Source organism: Salmo trutta, chromosome 12 (genome assembly GCF_901001165.1).
Source record: "Salmo trutta chromosome 12, fSalTru1.1, whole genome shotgun sequence".
Lineage (NCBI taxonomy): Eukaryota > Metazoa > Chordata > Actinopteri > Salmoniformes > Salmonidae > Salmo > Salmo trutta.
In genome coordinates, this window is record NC_042968.1 from 24,523,789 (window position 1) to 24,543,484 (window position 19,696).

At 44.0% G+C, this 19,696-nt stretch overlaps 1 protein-coding gene across 3 annotated transcripts; it reads left to right on the top strand.

Annotated features, from left to right (window-relative positions):
- The first annotated feature begins 8,134 nt into the window (after window positions 1–8,134).
- LOC115203230 (caprin-1) lies at window positions 8,135–19,491 on the top strand. Of its 3 annotated transcripts, none has more exons than XM_029767704.1 (19): window positions 8,140–8,664; window positions 9,718–9,852; window positions 10,227–10,289; window positions 10,490–10,576; window positions 10,699–10,937; window positions 11,029–11,111; window positions 11,755–11,943; window positions 12,346–12,398; window positions 12,506–12,589; window positions 12,724–12,876; window positions 12,969–13,071; window positions 15,573–15,625; window positions 15,758–15,868; window positions 16,082–16,210; window positions 16,739–16,889; window positions 17,044–17,232; window positions 17,327–17,439; window positions 17,592–17,652; window positions 18,845–19,491. In XM_029767704.1, exons 2-19 carry the CDS (start codon window positions 9,718–9,720, stop codon window positions 18,916–18,918), a joined length of 2,070 nt encoding a protein of 689 aa, XP_029623564.1. In that variant the 5' UTR covers window positions 8,140–8,664; the 3' UTR covers window positions 18,919–19,491. The 3 variants fall into 3 exon arrangements, with proteins under 3 accessions (XP_029623567.1, XP_029623564.1, XP_029623566.1); XM_029767706.1 differs by having other exon boundaries at window positions 8,141–8,664; window positions 12,969–13,065; XM_029767707.1 differs by lacking the exon at window positions 16,082–16,210 and having other exon boundaries at window positions 8,135–8,664.
- The last annotated feature ends 205 nt before the right edge of the window (window positions 19,492–19,696 follow it).

Below are 19,696 nucleotides of genomic sequence, written 5' to 3' on the forward strand. Positions count from 1 at the left end.
TAGTAATGTAGTTTGGCTAATTTAAGGGAGACTCTTGGTGGAGTGCACACATCCCCAAATGACTCGAGGAGTTGAAGATCCTGCCTTTACCTCCAAAGAGAGAAAGAGAGAGAGGTAGGGCAGGGGGGAAAAAGAGTGTATGAGAGAGATAAGGAATCCCTAGGTTTTAACAGTGTTTTAAATGAGCTAAAACCAAGGGATTCCTTATCTCTCTCTAACTTATGAGCCCTTACCAACAATGCAGAGTAAAAACAATTATTGTAACTCAAAAGGAATAAAATACACAAGAATTAAGCTATATACAGGGAGTACCAGTACCATATTACTGTGCAGCGGTACGAGCTATTTGAGGTAGATACAGTTGAAGTCGGAAGTTTAAATACACCTTAGCCAAATATATTTAAACTCAGTTTTTCACAATTCCTGACATTTAATCCTAGTAAAAATTCCCTGTCTTAGGTCAGTTAGGATCAACACTTTATTTTAAGAACATGAAATGTCAGAATAATATTAGAGAGAACGATTTATTTCAGTTTTTATTTCTTTCATCACATTCCCAGTGGGTTAGAAGTTTACATGCACTCAATTAGTATTTGGTAGCATTGCCTTTAAATTGTTTAACTTGGGTCAAACATTTTGAGTAGATTTCCACAAGTTTCCTACAATAAGTTGGGTGAATTTTGGCCAATTCCTCCTGACAGAGCTGGTGTAACGGAGTCAGGTTTGTAGGCCTTCTTGCTCGCACAAGCTTTTTCAGTTCTGCCCACAAATTTTCTATAGGATTGAGGTCAGGGCTTTGTGATGGCCACTCCAATACCTTGACTTTGTTGTCCTTAAGCCATTTTGCCACAACTTTGGAAGTATGCTTGGGGTCATTGTCCATTTGGAAGACCCATTTGCGACCAAGCTTCAACTTCCTGACTGATGTCTTGAGATGTTGCTTCAATATATCCACATAATGTTCCTTTCTCATGATGCCATCTATTTTGTGAAGTGCACCAGTCCCTCCTGCAGCAAAGCACCACCACAACATGATGCTGCCACCCCCGTGCTTCACGGCTGGGATGGTGTTCTTCGGCTTTCAAGCCTCCCCCTTTTTCCTCCAAACATAACGATGGTCATTATGGCCAAACAGTTCTATTTTTGTTTCATCAGACCAGAGGACATTTCTCCAAGAAGTACGATCTTTGTCCCCTTGTGCTGTTGCAAACCATAGTCGGGCTTTTTTATGGCGGTTTTGGAGCAGTGGCTTCTTCCTTGCTGAGCGGCCTTTCAGGTTATGTCGATATAGGACTCATTTTACTGTGGATATAGATACTTTTGTACCTGTTTCCTCCAGCATTTTCACAAGGTCCCATGCTGTTGTTCTGGGATTGATTTGCACTTTTCGCACCATAGTATGTTCATCTCTAGGAGACAGAACGCGTGTCCTTCCTGAGCGGTATGACGGCTGCGTGGTCCAATTGGTGTTTATACTTGCGTACTATTGTTTGTACAGGTGAACATGGTACCTTCAGGCATTTGGAAATTGCTCCCAAGGATGAACCAGACTTGTGGCGGTCTTCAATTTTTTTTCTGTGGTCTTGGCTGATTTAAAAAAAATAATTCCCATAATGTCAAGCAAAGAGGCACTGAGTTTGAAGGTAGGCCTTGAAATACATCCACAGGTACACCTCCAATTGACTCAAATGATGCCAATTAGCCTATCAGAAGCTTCTAAAGCCATGAAATCATTTTCTGGAATGTTCCAAGCTGTTTAAAGGAACAGTCAACTTAGTGTATGTGAATTTCTGACCCACTGGGATTGTGATACAGTGAATTATAAGTGAAATAATCTGTCTGTAAACAATTGTTGGAAAAATTACTTGTGTCAGGAACAAAGCAGATGTCCTAATCGACTTGCCAAAACTATAGTTTGTTAACAAGAAATTTGTGGAGTGGTTGAAAAACGAGTTTTAATGACTCCAACCTAAGTGTATGTAAACTTCCAACTTCAACTGTATGTACATAAAGGCAGGGTAAAGGTACTAGGCATCAGGATAGATAATAATACTATTAAATTAAAGAACAGAGTAGGGGCAGCATTTGGTGAGTGTGAAAGTGTGTGTGTGTGTGTGTGTGTGTGTGTGTGTGTGTGTGTGTGTGTGTGTGTGTGTGTGTGTGAGTGAGTGAGTCTATATATAGTCTTGTGAGTGTGCATAGAGTCAGTGCCAGATATGGTCAGTGCAGATAGTTCGGGTAACCATTTAAATAACTGTTTAGCAGTCTTACCGCTATTTAGCAGTCTTATGACTTGGGGGTGGAAGCTGTCTCGGTGCCTGTTGGTCGGATAGCTGATGTTTCGGTACCATTTGCCGGATGGTAGCAGATGAACAGTCTATGGCTCGGGTGGCAGAAGTCTTATGCAATTTTTCTGGCCTTCCTCTGACACCGCCTAATATAGAGGTCCTGGACAGCAGGGAGCTCGGCCCCAGTGATGTACTGGACTGTCCGCACCACCCTCTGTAGCGCTTTGCGGTCGAGGGTGGTGCATTTTCCATACCAAGCGGTGATGCAGTCAGTCAAGATGCTCTCGATGGTACAGCTGTAGAACTATGAGTGGAACCAGAGAGATTCATACGAGATGTAGGAAAGACAAAATAATATGAAGAGCTGATAATGGAGAGAACCTTGAAAAATGAAGGTGGAGAGTAAAGGAGAGGTGAGGAGAGACACAGAGACATATTGTGAAAGGGAGAGGAGAAGAGAGGAGTAACCGGCGAGGCAGCTGTTGAATTCCTGCACCCGTCTAGGCTGTACTGAGAGTGGAGCTGGGCTGAAGTGTTTGTGGGGCCCCTGTGGTTTTTCAGCTAATAAATCCTCTGCACGTATTTAATCCAGTCAGAATGTGCAGCAGGAGAGGAGCGCTCAAAGATGTACGGCCATTACTCAGCGGCCCACATCAGAGAGAGGAGCTGGGGATCCATAAACCCCCACCTCCCCTGCCCCTGTCCCCGGCAGCCCAGGAGAGGGCCAGACTCTGGGGAACACAGTTGAGGTGTGATGAGGTCTGGTGCTCTGGAGGCCTGAAAACTCCATGTATTCACAGGTCCTTCACTACAGGTCCTTTGCCATAAATATAAATAAGAATTTGTTCTTAACTGACTTGCCTAGTTAAATAAAGGTAAAATATATATATATATTTTAGTTCCCTTCATTCATTACTAAAAGTGAAAAGATTTGACAGAGAGCAATGCAAGTGCATCATAATATCCTCTAATGTGAAGAAGATGCTGTAAAGTGCATGTTGTTCTCTTCTTATAAACAAGTTCAACTCTGTCCCTATCGGTTCCTCTATTTCCCTCCTCCTGTGTCTCTCACAAACTGTGCAGTTTCACTTCTCTTCCCAATCTGTGATATTAGCGCCATCTTCTGTCTATAGGAGCTATCAACAGGCAAATCTCCAATAGGTCGGTTTGTGTCTGACTTCAGACAAACACGCTGGTCTAGTTCATCGTCTTTACCTCATTTTCCATGATGCTCATCCGTAGACTCTGTGTTCCACTCCTGTCCTGAATGGCTGCTGGATAGTGATGGAGTCGTGATGTAACAGACGTGACCTCTTAAATAAACGCTGCTCTGTGTCTCAACAGGGTTCAGTTTCTCTCAGGCTCAGCCCTCTCAGGCTCCGGGAAAGACCTGCGATTGGAACCAGACGCCCTTCATGTCGTTTATTAGAGGTTTACATTCTGTTTATACTCTGGATGCTATGATGAAAACAGAAGTCTCTTATGGCTTTCCATCTGAGACTCGATGAACTCCAGCGACAGAGGGTTTTATTTGGGGCAGACGTGTCAGGCCTGTGCACTTGTTCAATGGCCTGACTGAAGACAGGTGTCTCCAAGCACTTTCACCAGGACGGTAACACAGGGGTTCTGTGTTGCAGATTCATGGACATATCCAATCACAGCCGAGGGACTGGGTGGGTGTTGCCCCCTTAGGAGACGGCAAACTCTATGAGGGATAGGCTATATAGGCAGTCGTTATGCTCAGTAACCATTTGGTATGCTAGAATTTATAAATCAGACATGAGTTGCTCTGATGTGTATGCCAGGCCATGTACCCTCCTGGTGCATGCAGAGCCATCATCATATCTGGGCAGAGAGACAGAATTCTGGAACCGTTCATTTTGTGGATGGAGCCAGTTCACAACTCATTCTATTTTCATTCCTTCTTTCACTTCTTTCCTCCCTCATTGCACACAAAGAGGACATCATCCCTCTGTCATGTGGTCGTGATCCTTTCCCAAGCCAAACGCTAACCATTTATTTATGTCTGTTAGCGCTGTTTCTCCAACTCCCCCAATTACGACAGACTTAAACATTTTCAGAGACCTCACGTGCAAAACCGAAAACTTAGCAACAATGGATGCAATTATCTCTCTCAGCAGTGTTCCAGGAGAGCGAGAGACAGAGAGACAGAGAGAGAGACAGAGCGAGAGACAGAGAGACAGAGAGCTGTGATCGTTCACTCACTGGCTCAGAGAAAGAGAAGGATTACTAGAACTGGAGCCTGAGGAGGGGATGTCAGATGGGGGCGGGGCTCTTTAGGAGCTGTCAGTGACACAGGGGTAAGGCACTCAGATGGAGACGCTCCCATGACAGGCACAAGTAGGGGAAAGGTAATGGGGAATGATTTGAGCTTCAACTTAATTCCACATGAAAGCCTTTTTAACCACAAGACAGACTCGATTCTCTTTTCAGATGTATTCTCTTTTTTACGTTCATCCACAGCAGCCTCAATAAATAGCCTATCAAAGCATGGTGTGTCTTCAGGACTATTTTACATTTGAGTATGTTATTGCTCACTGTTCATGTGTTGTCCAAGGCATAGATCACTGCAGCACCCCGACCTGGACAGACAGGCGTCTCAGCAGCATTGCTGTGTATCAAACCATGATCCAAGATACAGAGATGGAGATAGAAAGAGACTGAAGGGAGAGATACTGAATGGCATCACAAACCACCCACTATTTCTGGCATAGGCACATCGAGAGCTGTTTAACAACATGTGGGCTGCATTATTTGACCAGAAAATGATATAAAACTGATTGAATAAGTGTTTAATAACATGCAAAGAAAATCAAAACAATCTATGAAAATGTAGCTAAGCATTTGTTACTCTATTGGAAATCAAGGGCCATCAATTTACAGTAAATCACCTCAATGTAATTTCTTTAGAATGCTAAATGTATTTCTTTATAGCCAGTGTTGAAATGGGTAAATCTAGAATTAGATCACGGTCCCAGGGCTCAATTACCAATTAGCCTGTCTGCCGTTTCAGACCTGAGCACTAGTACATCATTGTCTCACCCTGCTGTCATAATCGCTATGGTGCCAGAGCAGCCATCGGAGGGTAGGCTACAGTATGGCTGACCCATAAGGTAGACAGACGTGGCTTCTGGGGTGGCTGGTGATATTTCACAGCCTGAACCTCTCATGCTATGTAAGAGGGTTTTAAGACTACAGAAGCACACATGAAAGACTGCTGTCATCATCATGGAAACTTTTCAAAGGCATATGTACGTGTGTGTGTGTGCGTGCGTGCGTGTGTGCGTACGCTTGCAGATATAGACTATAGAGGCCTACCTCTTGTAACATGTATGCTAGGAGTCGGGAAGCAAGTACAGGGAGTGAATATTTAAAAAATAAACAAACATGGAACAAAACAAGAAACACGAGTAGTGTACAGACATTAAACACAGGAACAGAACCAATAACACCTAGGGAAAGAACCAAAGGGAGTGACAGTTATAGGGAAGGTATTCAGGAAGGTGATGGAGTCCAGGTGAGTCTGATGAGGAGCTGGTGCGTGTAACGATGGTGACAGGTGGGAGTAAAAATAAGCAGACTGGTAACCTCGAACACCGAGAGGGAGTTTACGTGATACCTCTCATATGGGTGAAGTGTGTATGGGAATGAGTGCCTGTGAGGCAATCTAGTAACATCTGTGTGCCTGTGTATTTGTGATTGTATGTGTGTGGTGGATTAGTTGCATGAGTGTGTATCACCATTGATGCTGTACTAGAAAGTACTTTGGTCATAAACATCACACTGCTTCTGACATTTAAAGAGTAATGCGGAATAATTTTCAGACAGCAGAGAACTTTTTAATTTTATTTCACCTTTATTTAACCAGGTAGGCTAGTTGAGGGCAAGTTCTCATTTACAACTGCGACCTGGCAAAGAGAAAGCAAAGCAGTGCGACACAAACAACAACACAGAGTTACACATGGAATAAAGAAACATACAGTCAATAACACAATAGAAAAGTCTATATACAGTGATATATATATATATATATATATATATGGCAACTTCCTCATGGCCCTGGGGCCCAAGCTCCCTGCCATCCAGGATGTCTATATCAGGCGGTGTCAGAAGTTGGCCCGAAAAATTGCCAAAGACCCCAGCCACCCAAGCAATAGACAGTTCACTCTGCTACCATCCCGTAAACAGGACCAGAGCATTGGCTTTCGGACCAACAGACTCCAAGACAGCTTCTACCTCCAAGCCATAAATAGTTAATTAATGGTTAACCGGACTATCTGCACTAACTCTATGCACACTCACAAGACTATTTGCTCTCAGAACAGCCTCAATTCGTCGGGGCATGGACTCTAAAAGGTGTCGAAAGCATTCCACAGAGATGCTGGCTTATGTTGACACCAATGCTTCCCACAGTTGTGTTAAGTTGGCTGGATGTCCTTTGTGTGGTGGACCATTTTGTTACGTTACAGTCTTATTCTAAAATGGATTACATTTTTCAATCTACACACAATATCCCATAATGACAAAGCGAAAACAGGTTTTTAGAAAAATAAAAAACAGAAATACCTTATTTCCATAAGTATTCAGACCCTTAGCTATGAGACTCAAAATTGAGCTCAGGTGCATCCTGTTTCCATTGATCATCCTTGAGACGTTTATACAACTTGATTGGAGTCACCTGTGGTAAATTCAATTGATTGGACATGATTTGGAAAGGCACACACCTGTCTATATAAGGTCCCATAGTTGACAGTGCATGTCAGAGCAAAAACCAAGCCATGAGGTTGAAGGAATTGTCCGTAGAGCGCCGAGACAGGATTGTGTTGAGGCACAGATCTGGGAAGGGTACCAAAAAATGTCTGTAGCATTGAAGGTCCCCAAGAACAAAGTGGGCTCCATCATTCTTAAATGGGAGAAGTTTGTAACCACCAAGACTCTTCCTAGAGCTGGCCGCCCGGACAAACTGAGCATTCGGGGGAGAAGGGCATTGGTCAGGGAGATGACCAAGAACCTGATGTTCACCCTGTCAGAGCTCCATAGTTCCTCTGTGGAGATGGGAGAACCTTCCACAAGGACAACCATTTTTGCAGCACTCCACCAATCAGGCCTGAAGGAAGCCACTCTTCAGTAAAAGGCACATGACAGCCTGCTTGGCAAACAATTTAATACATTTTAGAATCAGGCTGTCATTTAACAAAATGTGGAAAAAGTCAAGGGTTCTGAATAATTTCTGAATGCACTCTAGCTCCATTGTTGAGTAGTTACTCCTCGTGTCACCATTTCTATTTTATTTTTAAGTGCATCATTGGGAAGGACTCATAAGCAAGCACTTCACGGTTAAGTTTACCTGTTGTATTTGAAGCATGTGACAGATACAATTTGATTCGACAGGCACCTGTTGTTAATAAAATATATGTAGACTATTAGTGAACAATATTATCAAACACAGTACAGTATGAAAATAAGCTAACACTGCTTCTCAAATAGAAATCCCCGATCACATTTGTAGGCGATGTCATGGCGACGTCGGTTAGCTAAACTAATGCATATAAATACGTATCGGGTCTGTTGTATCGCACCACATTACGCATGTGCAGGCCCTCGAAAGCACTTTTTCGATATAAAGTTGTTTTTGACAAAAATGAAAACGTGTCAGTTTGTCACTTTCACGAGGATGGAGTAATAACATGTGCAACTATTTACGACATTGGCTCGAATCTAGGTTGTGCCTTTTAGATTTCGAGAAAATTAACAACTAAAGGAAGATTTTTTTTTTCACTTCAAATCATTCATTGACTTCTCAAACCCTGGCCTGGTCTGTTTGGCAAGTGTTCCCGGGAGTCTCACGAATTTGCGCCTCTGGGTTTAGAAACGTATATTATTTAGACGTAATCATTCGATAGATTTGCAAAGGATAATCTATTGTACCTTTCAATGCAGAGAAGAATGGTTTAAATAAATTTGGGATTCAGTTAATGGCTTGCAATACATTTGGGATTCAATACAAATTGACAACTTGCCTTGCATAAAAATGCTTACCTAAATCTGTCAAATACAGCTTCCATAAAAAATTAATTTGCAATTAAATTGCAATGTTGTTGAGGATAGATTCTAGTTAAATCTGTCAATCTATCAAGATGAGCTCAGGCAATTCTAGGACTACCAACGGGGCCTTGCAGCCATCCGACCCTGATCTCGTGTTTCGTTAGCATCTGTAGCCTGCCAGCAGTATAGTTCTCGGTGAGGCCGGGGAGGCGGAACACCATTGTCGATACAAAATAACATAAAAGCTACACGAAATATATAGAGCTAAAACTACAACGTCAGACGACGAACAAAGACCGATAGCCTAAAGGTAAGTGAATGTTGTCAGCATCAAATTCAGAAATAATTTTGCTAGCTATGTTAGCGAGCTAGGCTAGCCTCTGACTAAAGTCGTCTCTATCTAGCATTGTCCAGTCATCCAATTGATTAAACGGAATCCAAGTTCAGTGACCGCATTTATTCACATTAGCAAGGTACATTTCAACAAACTAGTGTGATGGCTATCGTTCATATACATGTATTTAATCGTATTTTTTTTCGAATCGCGTTAGCGGACTAGCTAGTTAATTAGTTAGCTATCTCGCATCTAAGTGAATCGCGTAGCCAGCTAGCTAACGCCGGTCTCGGTAATAATGCGAGAAGAAAAGGAAACTAGCTAAATGTAGCCAAGCTAGCCCTGTAGCCGGGTGTGGGTTGTTGTGGGATGGGGTTCAAGTTTAAGCCTAATTTGATGACCATCTGTTTTCAAATGGCATAAATGTTATACTTGTGACGATTATGTAGGTTACTGCGTAAATAATTGTTTTGTCGGAATTAGTTGTTCATTTGATGTTGATGAGTAGCGTAACGTTTATGCGGTTCAATGGACAATGCTCGGCTGACAGTCCCTCGGCTCACAAAGGACTTGCAATTTATCCCATTTTTCCCTAATGTGCCTCGTCGGCTTTAGTTTCTTAGCTGGCTAATGGGAACAAATCTGGAAATACTAACGTTAGTTAGCTAGGTACTAGCTATTGAATTATAACGCTAACGTTACTTGCCTTGAGCGTTAGCGAACGTTAGCGGTTGACAGAAATCATTCAGCAAACCGACATAATATCCAAATTGATTCATAGATCTTTCAGTTTTTCGTCAAGGAACATTAAGTAGTACCCCGTGCTTATTTTTTACAGTTATATTAAAATGTATGTCTGACCACTTGTGGTCAGCAATGTAATGCCATTGTTCAGGGCTTTGTTTACAGCACCATTGGGAAAACTGTTTTAATCAACATATTTTAACCTTTATTGTATTCAATTACAGCCTCGGTGTTATGCGGCCTTCACAAATAATGACTGCTACAAATAATTTTCTGTCTTATCAGATGCCTTCAGCAACAGTTGGCAACAATGCTGTTCAGTCCTCCAGCCCAGAGTTGGGTTCTGGGACCCAGTCTGAGGCCATGAAGCAGGTCCTGCAGGTGATAGACAAGAAGGTCCGCAACATGGAAAAGAAAAAGGTAACAATGTTTCCTGTTTTTCATCTAAGCATGCTTTCGGATACCTCCCAAAAAGCATAGGTTGTTTCATGCTTAGTCGTTGCTTGAGACCAACTGAGGAGCAATTCTGGATGTCTCGTCTGGTAAGATTGTCTGCCACGTGACCCTGCATTGACTTTGTCTCAAAGTTGGTAACTAAGATTAAGGCTGAGATTATGGCTACAGACAAATTTAGTTGGTGTAACCAATCATTAACCTATGACGTTATTTGGCATTAGAATCGCAGCACTTAATAGATGGTGTATTCCTGGGGAAACCTCAGTTGGTATATTTCTGCTGAAAGAATCTCAGCAGACCTTCTCGTAACCCTTATTAAATGTGCCATTTTTCTATAGGGCAAGCTGGATGACTACCAGGCCAAGAAGAATAAAGGAGAACGGTTGAACCAGGATCAGCTGGTACGTACAAGACACTGGTCTGGGTTGACATTAGCTCAGGGAACTTCAATTGTGAACTTGATTGTTTAACCTGTTCCATATGTACTATAATCTTTCATTCTTCAGCTTTCCATTGTTTTTATACTGTGGTGTTTGTCGTTTTGATCTATCTCACAGCTAACAAAACACTTCATGTTCATTCCCTCTTGTCTTGTCTGTAGGATGCCTTGACCAAGTTCCAGGAAGTAACCAACAACCTGGATTTTGCAAGGGAGTTGCAGAAGAGCTTCCTGTCTTTGGGGCAAGAGGTGAGTTCCGTCTCAAGGTTTCATTCTGGTCACTGTGACCACACTCACTGTATTTATTAGGTGCTATTTCTCAGTCACTGTGGCCATAGTGCAGTGACAACTTCTTCCCCATTTCCTTGCAGATCCAGAAGGCAGTGAAGAAGTCTGCCCGGAGGGAGCAGCTGCAGCGGGAGGAGATGGAGCAGAGGCGGCTGAAGACTGTTCTGGAGCTGCAGTTCTTGCTTGACCGGCTGGGGGATGAGCAGACGAGGCAGGACCTGAAACAGCCCGCTGCAGGCTCCCCCCTGCTCACCGATGCTGACCTCACCGCACTGGACAATTTCTACAAGCTGGTGGGCCCTGAACGGGACCATGACGTCAGGTACAAACCTTTGTTTTCTTTTCTTTTTTTGATGGAGGAGTGACATAATATGATGGTAGGCATGATGTAAATGTCCTTCCCTGTTCTCCAGGTTGACTGACCAGTATGAGGAGGCCTCCCTACACCTATGGGAACTGCTAGAGGGCAGAGACCAGGCTGTGGCAGGAACAACATGTATGTTTCTAACACTTTTGAAGTAGCTCTCATTTTATTTACTCTGTACATGTAGACTTTGGCTTGTTTAATTAGTTACCCACACCCCCAGCTGTATACTGAGTATCTTGGGGCTTATCTTAGATTTTGAATAAAAAGGAGCTTGAAAGGAAAGTTTGCTGAGCTGGCTCAACTGGGAGCAGTGTTATGACTAAAGCCCATCCAACCCCTTGAAGCACAAAGGGCATGCTGGACATACAGGCCATGTTAGCAGAACATGTATAAAGGGAAGCTCTTTTCTGTGGTTGGGGTGAACTGGGGTGAGGCCAGTGGGCTTTGAGGGGTAGTGCCCGCCAAGACACAGGACACCTGTCATTCCACAAACACTGAGCATCCATATTCCAGAGACAACTTTGCGGTGGATCATATGGCATTGTGGATTATAAATACTTGAGGGTTATTAAAGTGCTTCGAGCAGTGGATCTTGGCTAGGCCTAGTGCTGTGGAATGGGTCACAGCTGTGACTATACCAAGCATAGACCCAGCCTATTGATTAACTCACAAAAGTTTCTGTTACCGATTGGGACCACTAAACTGTGGTATATTTATGCGTTATCAAGACATTTCTAAAACGTTCTGAACATGATCTGCCCCTTTCCTATAGACAAGGCACTGAAGGAGACCCTGGACAAGGTGCTGCTGAGTGGCTATTTTGACAGAGCACAAATGCATCAGAACGGAGTGTGTGAAGAAGAGGAGCAAGAAGAAGAAGAAGAGGAGGAGGAGGAGGAGGAGGAGCAGCAGTCTGTGGTGCATGAGTCGTCTGGGAGCGGGGAGCAGCCTGCAGAACCAGGTAACCACCATAACCATTATTTCCCGTGGGCAGAATCTGTGTGTAGACCGAGAGAATCTTCTTGACTGAATGGGATGCATGAGATTCGAGCAGGATTAGTTCTGTTTTTTTTTTGTCACTGGCTATTTGGACGTATCAGGATTGGGCGAAGGCAATGCTTAAACTGCTTCACCTTGAGTGCTTTGGCTGAGTGTTTCCTCTTGTGAGGGTGGAGACTTTATATTGCTGTAACGCTCAATTTCTAATACGTATTAAGACGGACGTTAATCACACAGCTGAATAAATTACATGAGATTTTACTTCTGGGTTAGATTTTGATAACCTGAGGGGAACTCATGTTACGATTGGTCTGAGTGTGTGGACCTGCATGAGTGGATATTAATCAGTGTATTCCTTTTACAGAAGGAACAGTTACGGAAGAATACACAGAGGCCATTGAAGTAGAAGCCTCAGAGGTGAGTTCAATCTCTACCCTGACTCTTAACTGCTGTAAGGATCAGAATTCTCTGGTTTACCTTACCTATTGGAATCTAATCAAGTGGTCTTATGTTTATTTGTGTAGTTTGTAAACAGACAGTTCATTCCAGAAACCACATACAGCAGCACTGGCAAAGACCAGTTAGAAGAGTGGATAGCAGACGTCCAGGTATGCTGCATGTTCACCTCTCATATCATTTGTCATATCACAAAGTCACACACAGAATCTTTTAGGGTTCATTAAGTAACTCCATGGCCCAATGATGTCATCAGCTGGGTTTAAATCTGTCTCTGTGTCTTTAGGTGGTCAATTCCCTCCAGCACCAGTCTCCTCCCCAGATGACCCCTGAGCCCCACACTGTGAACCCAGTCTCCCACACGCCTGACCCCGTGGTCCGGAAGCAGGTTGTACAGGACCTCATGGCCCAGATGCAGGGGACCTATAACTTCATGCAGGTGATGATCCTTCCAACTGCCCCCTATGGTCCTGCCTTATCGGATCCTGTTTGGTCTCTTGTTCATGCTGACCCATGTGCTTCCTCCCACAGGACTCCATGTTGGAGTTTGATGGCCATGCCCTGGACCCAGCCATCGTGTTGGCCCAGCCCATGAAGTCTGCACAGAGCATGGACCTGCAGCAGATGGGTCAGTGTTAGTACATCACATTCTGTTTTAACTCCCCTCTAACCAACACCACTCCATGGCTGTCGTTCTCCTAGAGATGTTCGCTTCTACACTCACCAACAATTTATTAGGTACACCCATCTAGTACTGGATTGGATCCCCCTTGCTTCTAGAACAGCCTGAAATAATTTTGGGCGTGGATTCTACAAGGTGTCGGAGACGTTCGTTGCTCCATTGGTATCAAGGGACCTAACGTGTGCCAGGAAAACAGTCTCCACACCAGGTGGATGGGTCCATGGACTCATGCTACATACAGTTGAAGTCAGAAGTTTACATACATCTTAGCCAAATACATTTACACTCAGTTTTCATTTACACTCAATTCCTGACATTTAATCCTAGTAAAAATTCCCTGTCTTAGGTCAGTTAGGATCACCACTTTGTTTTAAGAATGTGAAATGTCAAAATAATAGTAGAGAGAAGGATTTATTTCAACTTTTGTTTCTTTCATCACATTCCCAGTGGGTCAGAAGTTTACAAACACTCATTTGGTAATATTGCCTTTAAATTGTTTAAGTTGGGTCAAATGTTTCGGGTAGCCTTCCACAAGCTTCCCACAATAAGTTGGGTGAATTTTAGCCCATTTCTCTTGACAGAGCTGGTGTAACAGAGTCAGGTTTGTAGGCCTCCTTGCTCGCACACGCCTTTTCAGTTCTGCCCACAAACGTTCTATAGGATTGAGGTCAGAGCTTTGTGATGGCCACTCCAATACCTTGACTTTGTTGTCCTTAAGCCACTATGCTTGGGGGTCATTGTCCATTTGGAAGACCCATTTGCGACCAAGCTTTAACTCTCTGACTGTTGTCTTGATGTTGCTTCAATATATCCACATAATTTTCCTTCCTCATGATGCCATCTATTTTGTGAAATGCACCAGTCCCTCCTGCAGCAAAGCACCCCCACAACATGATGCTGTCACCCCCATGCTTCACGGTTGGGATGATGTTCTTCGGCTTGCGAACGCTTTTTCCTCTAAACATAAGGATGGTCATTATTGCCAATCAGTTCTATTTTTGTTTCATCAGACTAGAGGACATTTCTCCAAAAAGTACAGTCTTTGTCCCCATGTGCAGTTGCAAACTGTAGTCTGGCTTTTTTATGGCGGTTTTCTCCAGCATCTTCACAAGTTCCTTTGCTGTTGTTCTGGGATTGATTTGCACTTTTCGCACCACGGTACGTTCATCTCTAGGACTCTCTTTCCTGAGCGGTATGACGGCTGCGTGGTCCCATGGTGTTTATACTTGCGTACTATTGTTTGTACAGATGAACGTGGTACCTTCAGGCGTTTGGAAATTGCTCCCAAGGATGAACCAGACTTGTAGAGGTCTACAATTATTTTCTTTGGTCTTGGCTGATTGCTTTTGATTTTCCCATGATGTCAAGCAAAGAGGCACTGAGTTTGAAGGTAGGCCTTGAAATACATCCACAGGTACACCTCCAATTGACTCAAATTATGTCAATTAGCCTATCAGAAGCTTCTAAAGTCATAACATCGTTTTCTGGGTTTTTCCAAGTTGTTTAAAGGCACAGTCAACTTAGTGTATGTAAACTTCTGACCCACTGGGATTGTGATACAGTGAAATAATCTGTAAACAATTGTTGGAAAAGTTACTTGTCATGCACAAAGTAGATGTCCTAACTGACTTGCCAAAACTATAGTTTGTTAACAAGAAATTTGTGGAGTTACTGAAACTAGTTTTAATGACTCCAACCTAAGTGTATGTAAACTTCCGACTTCAACTGTAAGCCAAATCATGACGCTATCATCAATATGATGCAACAAGAACCGGGATTCGTTGGACCAGGCGACGTATTTCCACTCCTTAATTGTTCAGTGTGATCGCGTGCCCACTGGACCCGCTTCTTCTTCTTTTTAGCCGATAGGAGTGGTCGTCTGCTGCAATAGCCCATCCGTGACCAGGACTGACGAGTTCATTCCGAGGTGCCGTTCTGCACAACACTGTTATACTGTAACGTTATTTTTCTGTTTGTGGTCTGCCCGCTAGCTTGTGTGATTCTTGCCATCCTCCTTTGACCTCTCATCAACGAGCTGTTTTCGCCCACAGGACTGCTGACTGACTGGATGGTTTTTGTTTGTCGCACCATTCTCGGTAAACCCTAGACACAGTCGTGCGTGAAAAGACCAGGAGGTCGGAAATTTCTGAGGTACTGGATCCGGCGCGCTTGGCATCGACGATCAAACCACGCTCAGACTCTTAGGTCACTTATTTTGGCCATTATAAAGTTAAATCGAACAGTACCTGGATGTCTGTTTGCCTGCTTTATATAGCAAGCCATGACCACGTGACACATTGTCTGTAGGAGCGATTCATTTTCGTGAACGGGGTGGTGTACCTAATAAACTGGCCAATTAGTGTAGTACTGCTTATACTCTTGAGTTTTCTGTTCATTTTAGTTGCTTTAAGCAGTTTGATCAACAAACCATTTTATATTTGTCTTGTGTACAGTTCATTCAGAATCCAGACTTTCTCAACCAAGCTCAGTTCCTGAATCTACACACGTAAGTAGTAATAATGATATTTGAACAGAATTCTGATAGTAGTGATCCCCAAGACTCTATACTGGAGCAGACTTATTTAAAGGGCAAGGGCACCATGTGAACCTTCCCTTATTCTCCCCCTTCCCTCCCCAGGTCCCCATGGTCTCCCCCACACCTGATGGCTACTCCTCCACAGCGCCCCTCTACCAGCCCTCCCACACAGCAGAGCCCCGGCCACAGACAGACGGCACCGACCACATCCAGGTAAACCCTCCCTCCCCAAGGTGCCCTCTGCTCCACTCTCCTCTACCCCCCTGGCTGTGTGGGTGGGTGGTGGAGCTTCTCTATGCTTGGCTGTTATTGGGCAGTGTGAGAGATGGTTAACACTCATCCTACCTGCCTGTCCTGAAGTGTCTGTGAAAACCATTGAAGTATGTGACGTCTCTGTCTCCCCGCCCCGCCCCCTCCCTAAACCAGGCCTCGATGTCCCTGTCGTCTGAGCAGTCCCCCGCCCCGTCCTCCTTGCCCTCTGCCTTCCCGCCCGTCTCCACCCCCCACAGCGGCGGCATCAATGTCAACGCAGCACCATTCCAGTCCATGCAAGCGGTAGGCTTTGTTAATGGAGGACTTATAACTGACATCGCTTCACTTGAACAAAACCGTCATATAACCAACCCACTTAACTCTAATCACTTACCACACGTTGATGGTACCACAAGTCTTATGACAGGGAGAATAGAAGTAGTACACACTGTTACACAACAGTAATACCACATTTACTTTGCAAGGATAATGAAAAAACTGATTGGGACATCAACTGAATTAATAAGTATAATTCCAGTGTTGGCCTACATTTCTCAAAACCAAGCTTCATCCCATACCCCCCCCCCCCCCCCCCCCCCCCCCCCGTCAGAGCAGAACAGAATGCTCTTGTCTGCCCCCATGTCTACATAAAGATTTATAATCAACTCTAAGCTGATTAACTTTATTTAGCGAACCTTGGACAGTATTTACAGTATGCTCAATAATCAGACTGGAGTCTGTTAGTGGTGATTTGCTGTTGTCTGCGAGTCCTGCGTGGGTGTCTGACACCTCTAAATGAAAGCTTTTCTCTGGTTGTATTGTGTCTCTAAGGTGTTCAACCTGAACGCCCCCGTGCCCCCCACTAACGAAGCAGACAGTCTGAAGCAGAACCAGTTCCCCGGCGGCTACGGCCAGGGCTTCAGCAGCCAGGCCGAGCACTCCGTGGAGGAGCCTGACATCCAGCAGGACACTCTACAGTCCGGTGAGAAAGGGACTGGGGTGGCTGTTGGGGCTGAGGATGTGACTTAGACAAGTGGAGTCTGAGGACCAATAGACCTTGGGTCTGAAGACTTGGGTCTAAGGGCATGATCAGAAAGGTCAAATGTTGTTAATGACTCTTATACTGTTGTCCTCAGCTGTAGGAGGCTTCCAAGACCAAGTGATGTCAGCGGCAGCGGGCCACCAGGTGCAGTCGCCCCAGGGGCCAGGCTTTGGGCGGCAAGGCCAGTCCTTCTATAACAGCAGGGGGGGCGTGCCTCGCGCAGGCCCCAGGAACCCTCGGGGCATGATCAATGGATACCGAGGATCCTCTAACGGCTTCAGAGGTATGAGATCCAGCTAATTTACTGTAAGGGACCTACTTTGATACAGGAGGATTTTTATTGTGGCATTAACCGGATAAATGGTGGTCTTCCTCAGGAGGATATGATGGCTATCGCCCTCCCTTCTCGAACGCTCCAAACAATGGTTATGGGCAACAGGCCCAGTTCAGCACGGCACCCCGGGAGTACCCCAACAGCACCCACCAGCGGGTAAGGAAGGACACAGCCAACCATTAGGTCCTAGTGACTAGAAGACACTTGACCGTTGCATTAGTTCCAATAAAAGGGATTCTATGAGTTGTCCCAGATGCTGTCATGAAGGTGCTGTATAAGTCTTTCTGAATGACCTGTTGTTTCTACAGGAGGGATATCAGCCAGGCTACAAGCGGGGCGCAGCCCAGGGACCTCGGGGTTGCTCTCGAGGTAATGCTCAAGTGATGCGATCCTAAAGCGCTTAAAGGATTGTCAACTTCCGCCACATTGAACATTCAGATATTATGAATGTGTTTGCCCCAGCTCACTTTTATAAATCTTTTTTGTTTTGTTTCTCATCTATCTTCGTGTTTCTCCTGGCCTATTTATCACAGTAAGCCTGCATTGGTTTGTCTAAGATACTTTTGTTTTAACACATGTAAAACTGAAATCCACAGCATTTAGATTTATCAGCAAGTCTGTGTTCGAAACAACAAATAGATATTCCTGTAAACTTGAAAGATTTCATTAATTTATTTTTTGTACAAAATAAATGCAAAAAAACCCTGCAACTGTCAGTCCAATCCATGAGAATCTTTTATATTTTCTGTCACTGCCCAGCCCTGTCAACCACTTTTCCCCTCTGCTTTTGGTTCTCGTTGCATTACATGTTTGTTTTTTTCCGTCTCTCACCATCTCTTTGTAAGCCGACGTTACTCCTTGGGAGACTGTTTCAATAAAGATGTGTTGTATAACCTGCTGTCTGCTGCTAGTTTGTTTTTGTTGGTCCCTGATCCCTGCTGCTCTGTGGTGCTCTCAGCCTTATCTGCCTCTGCTGACATCTCTTGGGGTTAAGAGTGGGTTGGAGGATTTTGGTTATGCTTTGCTGAAAGGACTTCACTCTGCTTCTGTCTCCCTCACCTGCTGTGCCCTGCCCTCTATTTTGTCATAGGAGCATACATATTGTTGGCTATTAACATGCTTAAACATTCATGAAACATGTCAAAGAGTTTCAAAGTAAACCTGTGGTGTTATTTGTAAATCCTAGAGCAACAGATATACCTCCCTTTTGGTTCCATCTGGCAAAATACATACTATTATTCTGTATGACCTGGATAAAAGCTTTCAAAGCTCAGATTTGCAGGGAATAATGCCACTGTGTATATAACTGAATTGACATGAAGGCAGCTTTTACCTTTTAACTTGTTTTCAGGATTCCATTTTGTAATGGGTGTATTAGCTTGCTTGTAACAGTCAATTTGTCTCCCTATTTGAGTTGATCTCTCTTCCTTGGCAGGTGCACACTAATAATTTATAGAATGTGGATGAGGGTTTTTAATTGTATTCCAAGCCTAGATTTAACCCAGAATAAGGGTGACAGGCTGGCCTCAGCTGACTGATTAATTTTGTGTCTGCTTGGCAGTTACAGGCCGGGGGGGACTGTTCAAGCCCAGCCGAGGGATTGTGACCCAAATGGCTGGACATCAAGCCAATTAGTCTTGGATACCAACAACTCTCTACCCTCCACCTAGGGCAACCTTAAACATCACCTCTACACTCCTGGACCATCCTTCCCCTGATCTGACTATTCCTCTCCATATCAACCTCTAGGTTGATTTGGTGAAGCCTGGGTCTGAAGCCATACGTACCACCCTTAGCTCTCCTACAATCATATGCTATTGCATAGCCTTAAACTGATCAAGCTGGAACGTGTGTGCCTTTGCTGTTGGACTGTTTATTTGGGTCATTGCTTAATAGGAAATCATTTACAAAACTGGCTGAAGCTAGTGACAGGCTTTGGAAGCATGACATGAAAGACCAAACAATATGTTGACTGCGGTCATACCACACAAGGAAATGTTTTGTCTCAATGTGAAGATTGTTTATACTGTACATTGTATTGCCATGGCATGTTTGGGAGTAAAGTCTGCACGTGTGTAGTCTAAGCAGGTTGTAGGTCTGACTGAATGACTGATTTACCCAAAATGAAGATTTCTTGTGCGTACATTTTGCTCTGGCCATATGGTAGCTGATAGAGTGATGCACTGAATAAATGCACTGCTCTGTAAATTTGCATTTGTTACTTCATATCTGTTCTGTCCAATAACATTATCATTGGTTTGAACTGATGTCAACACTGTAGGTGTGTAGAATGTAAGGATTGTGTCAACTTCACATTTAAAGAGGTTCACTCTCTGAATCATGAACACTAGCTGTAAAGAAAATCACTATATTGTCTACAGCAATATTGATGTTTTCCTGTGCAATTGGTCAT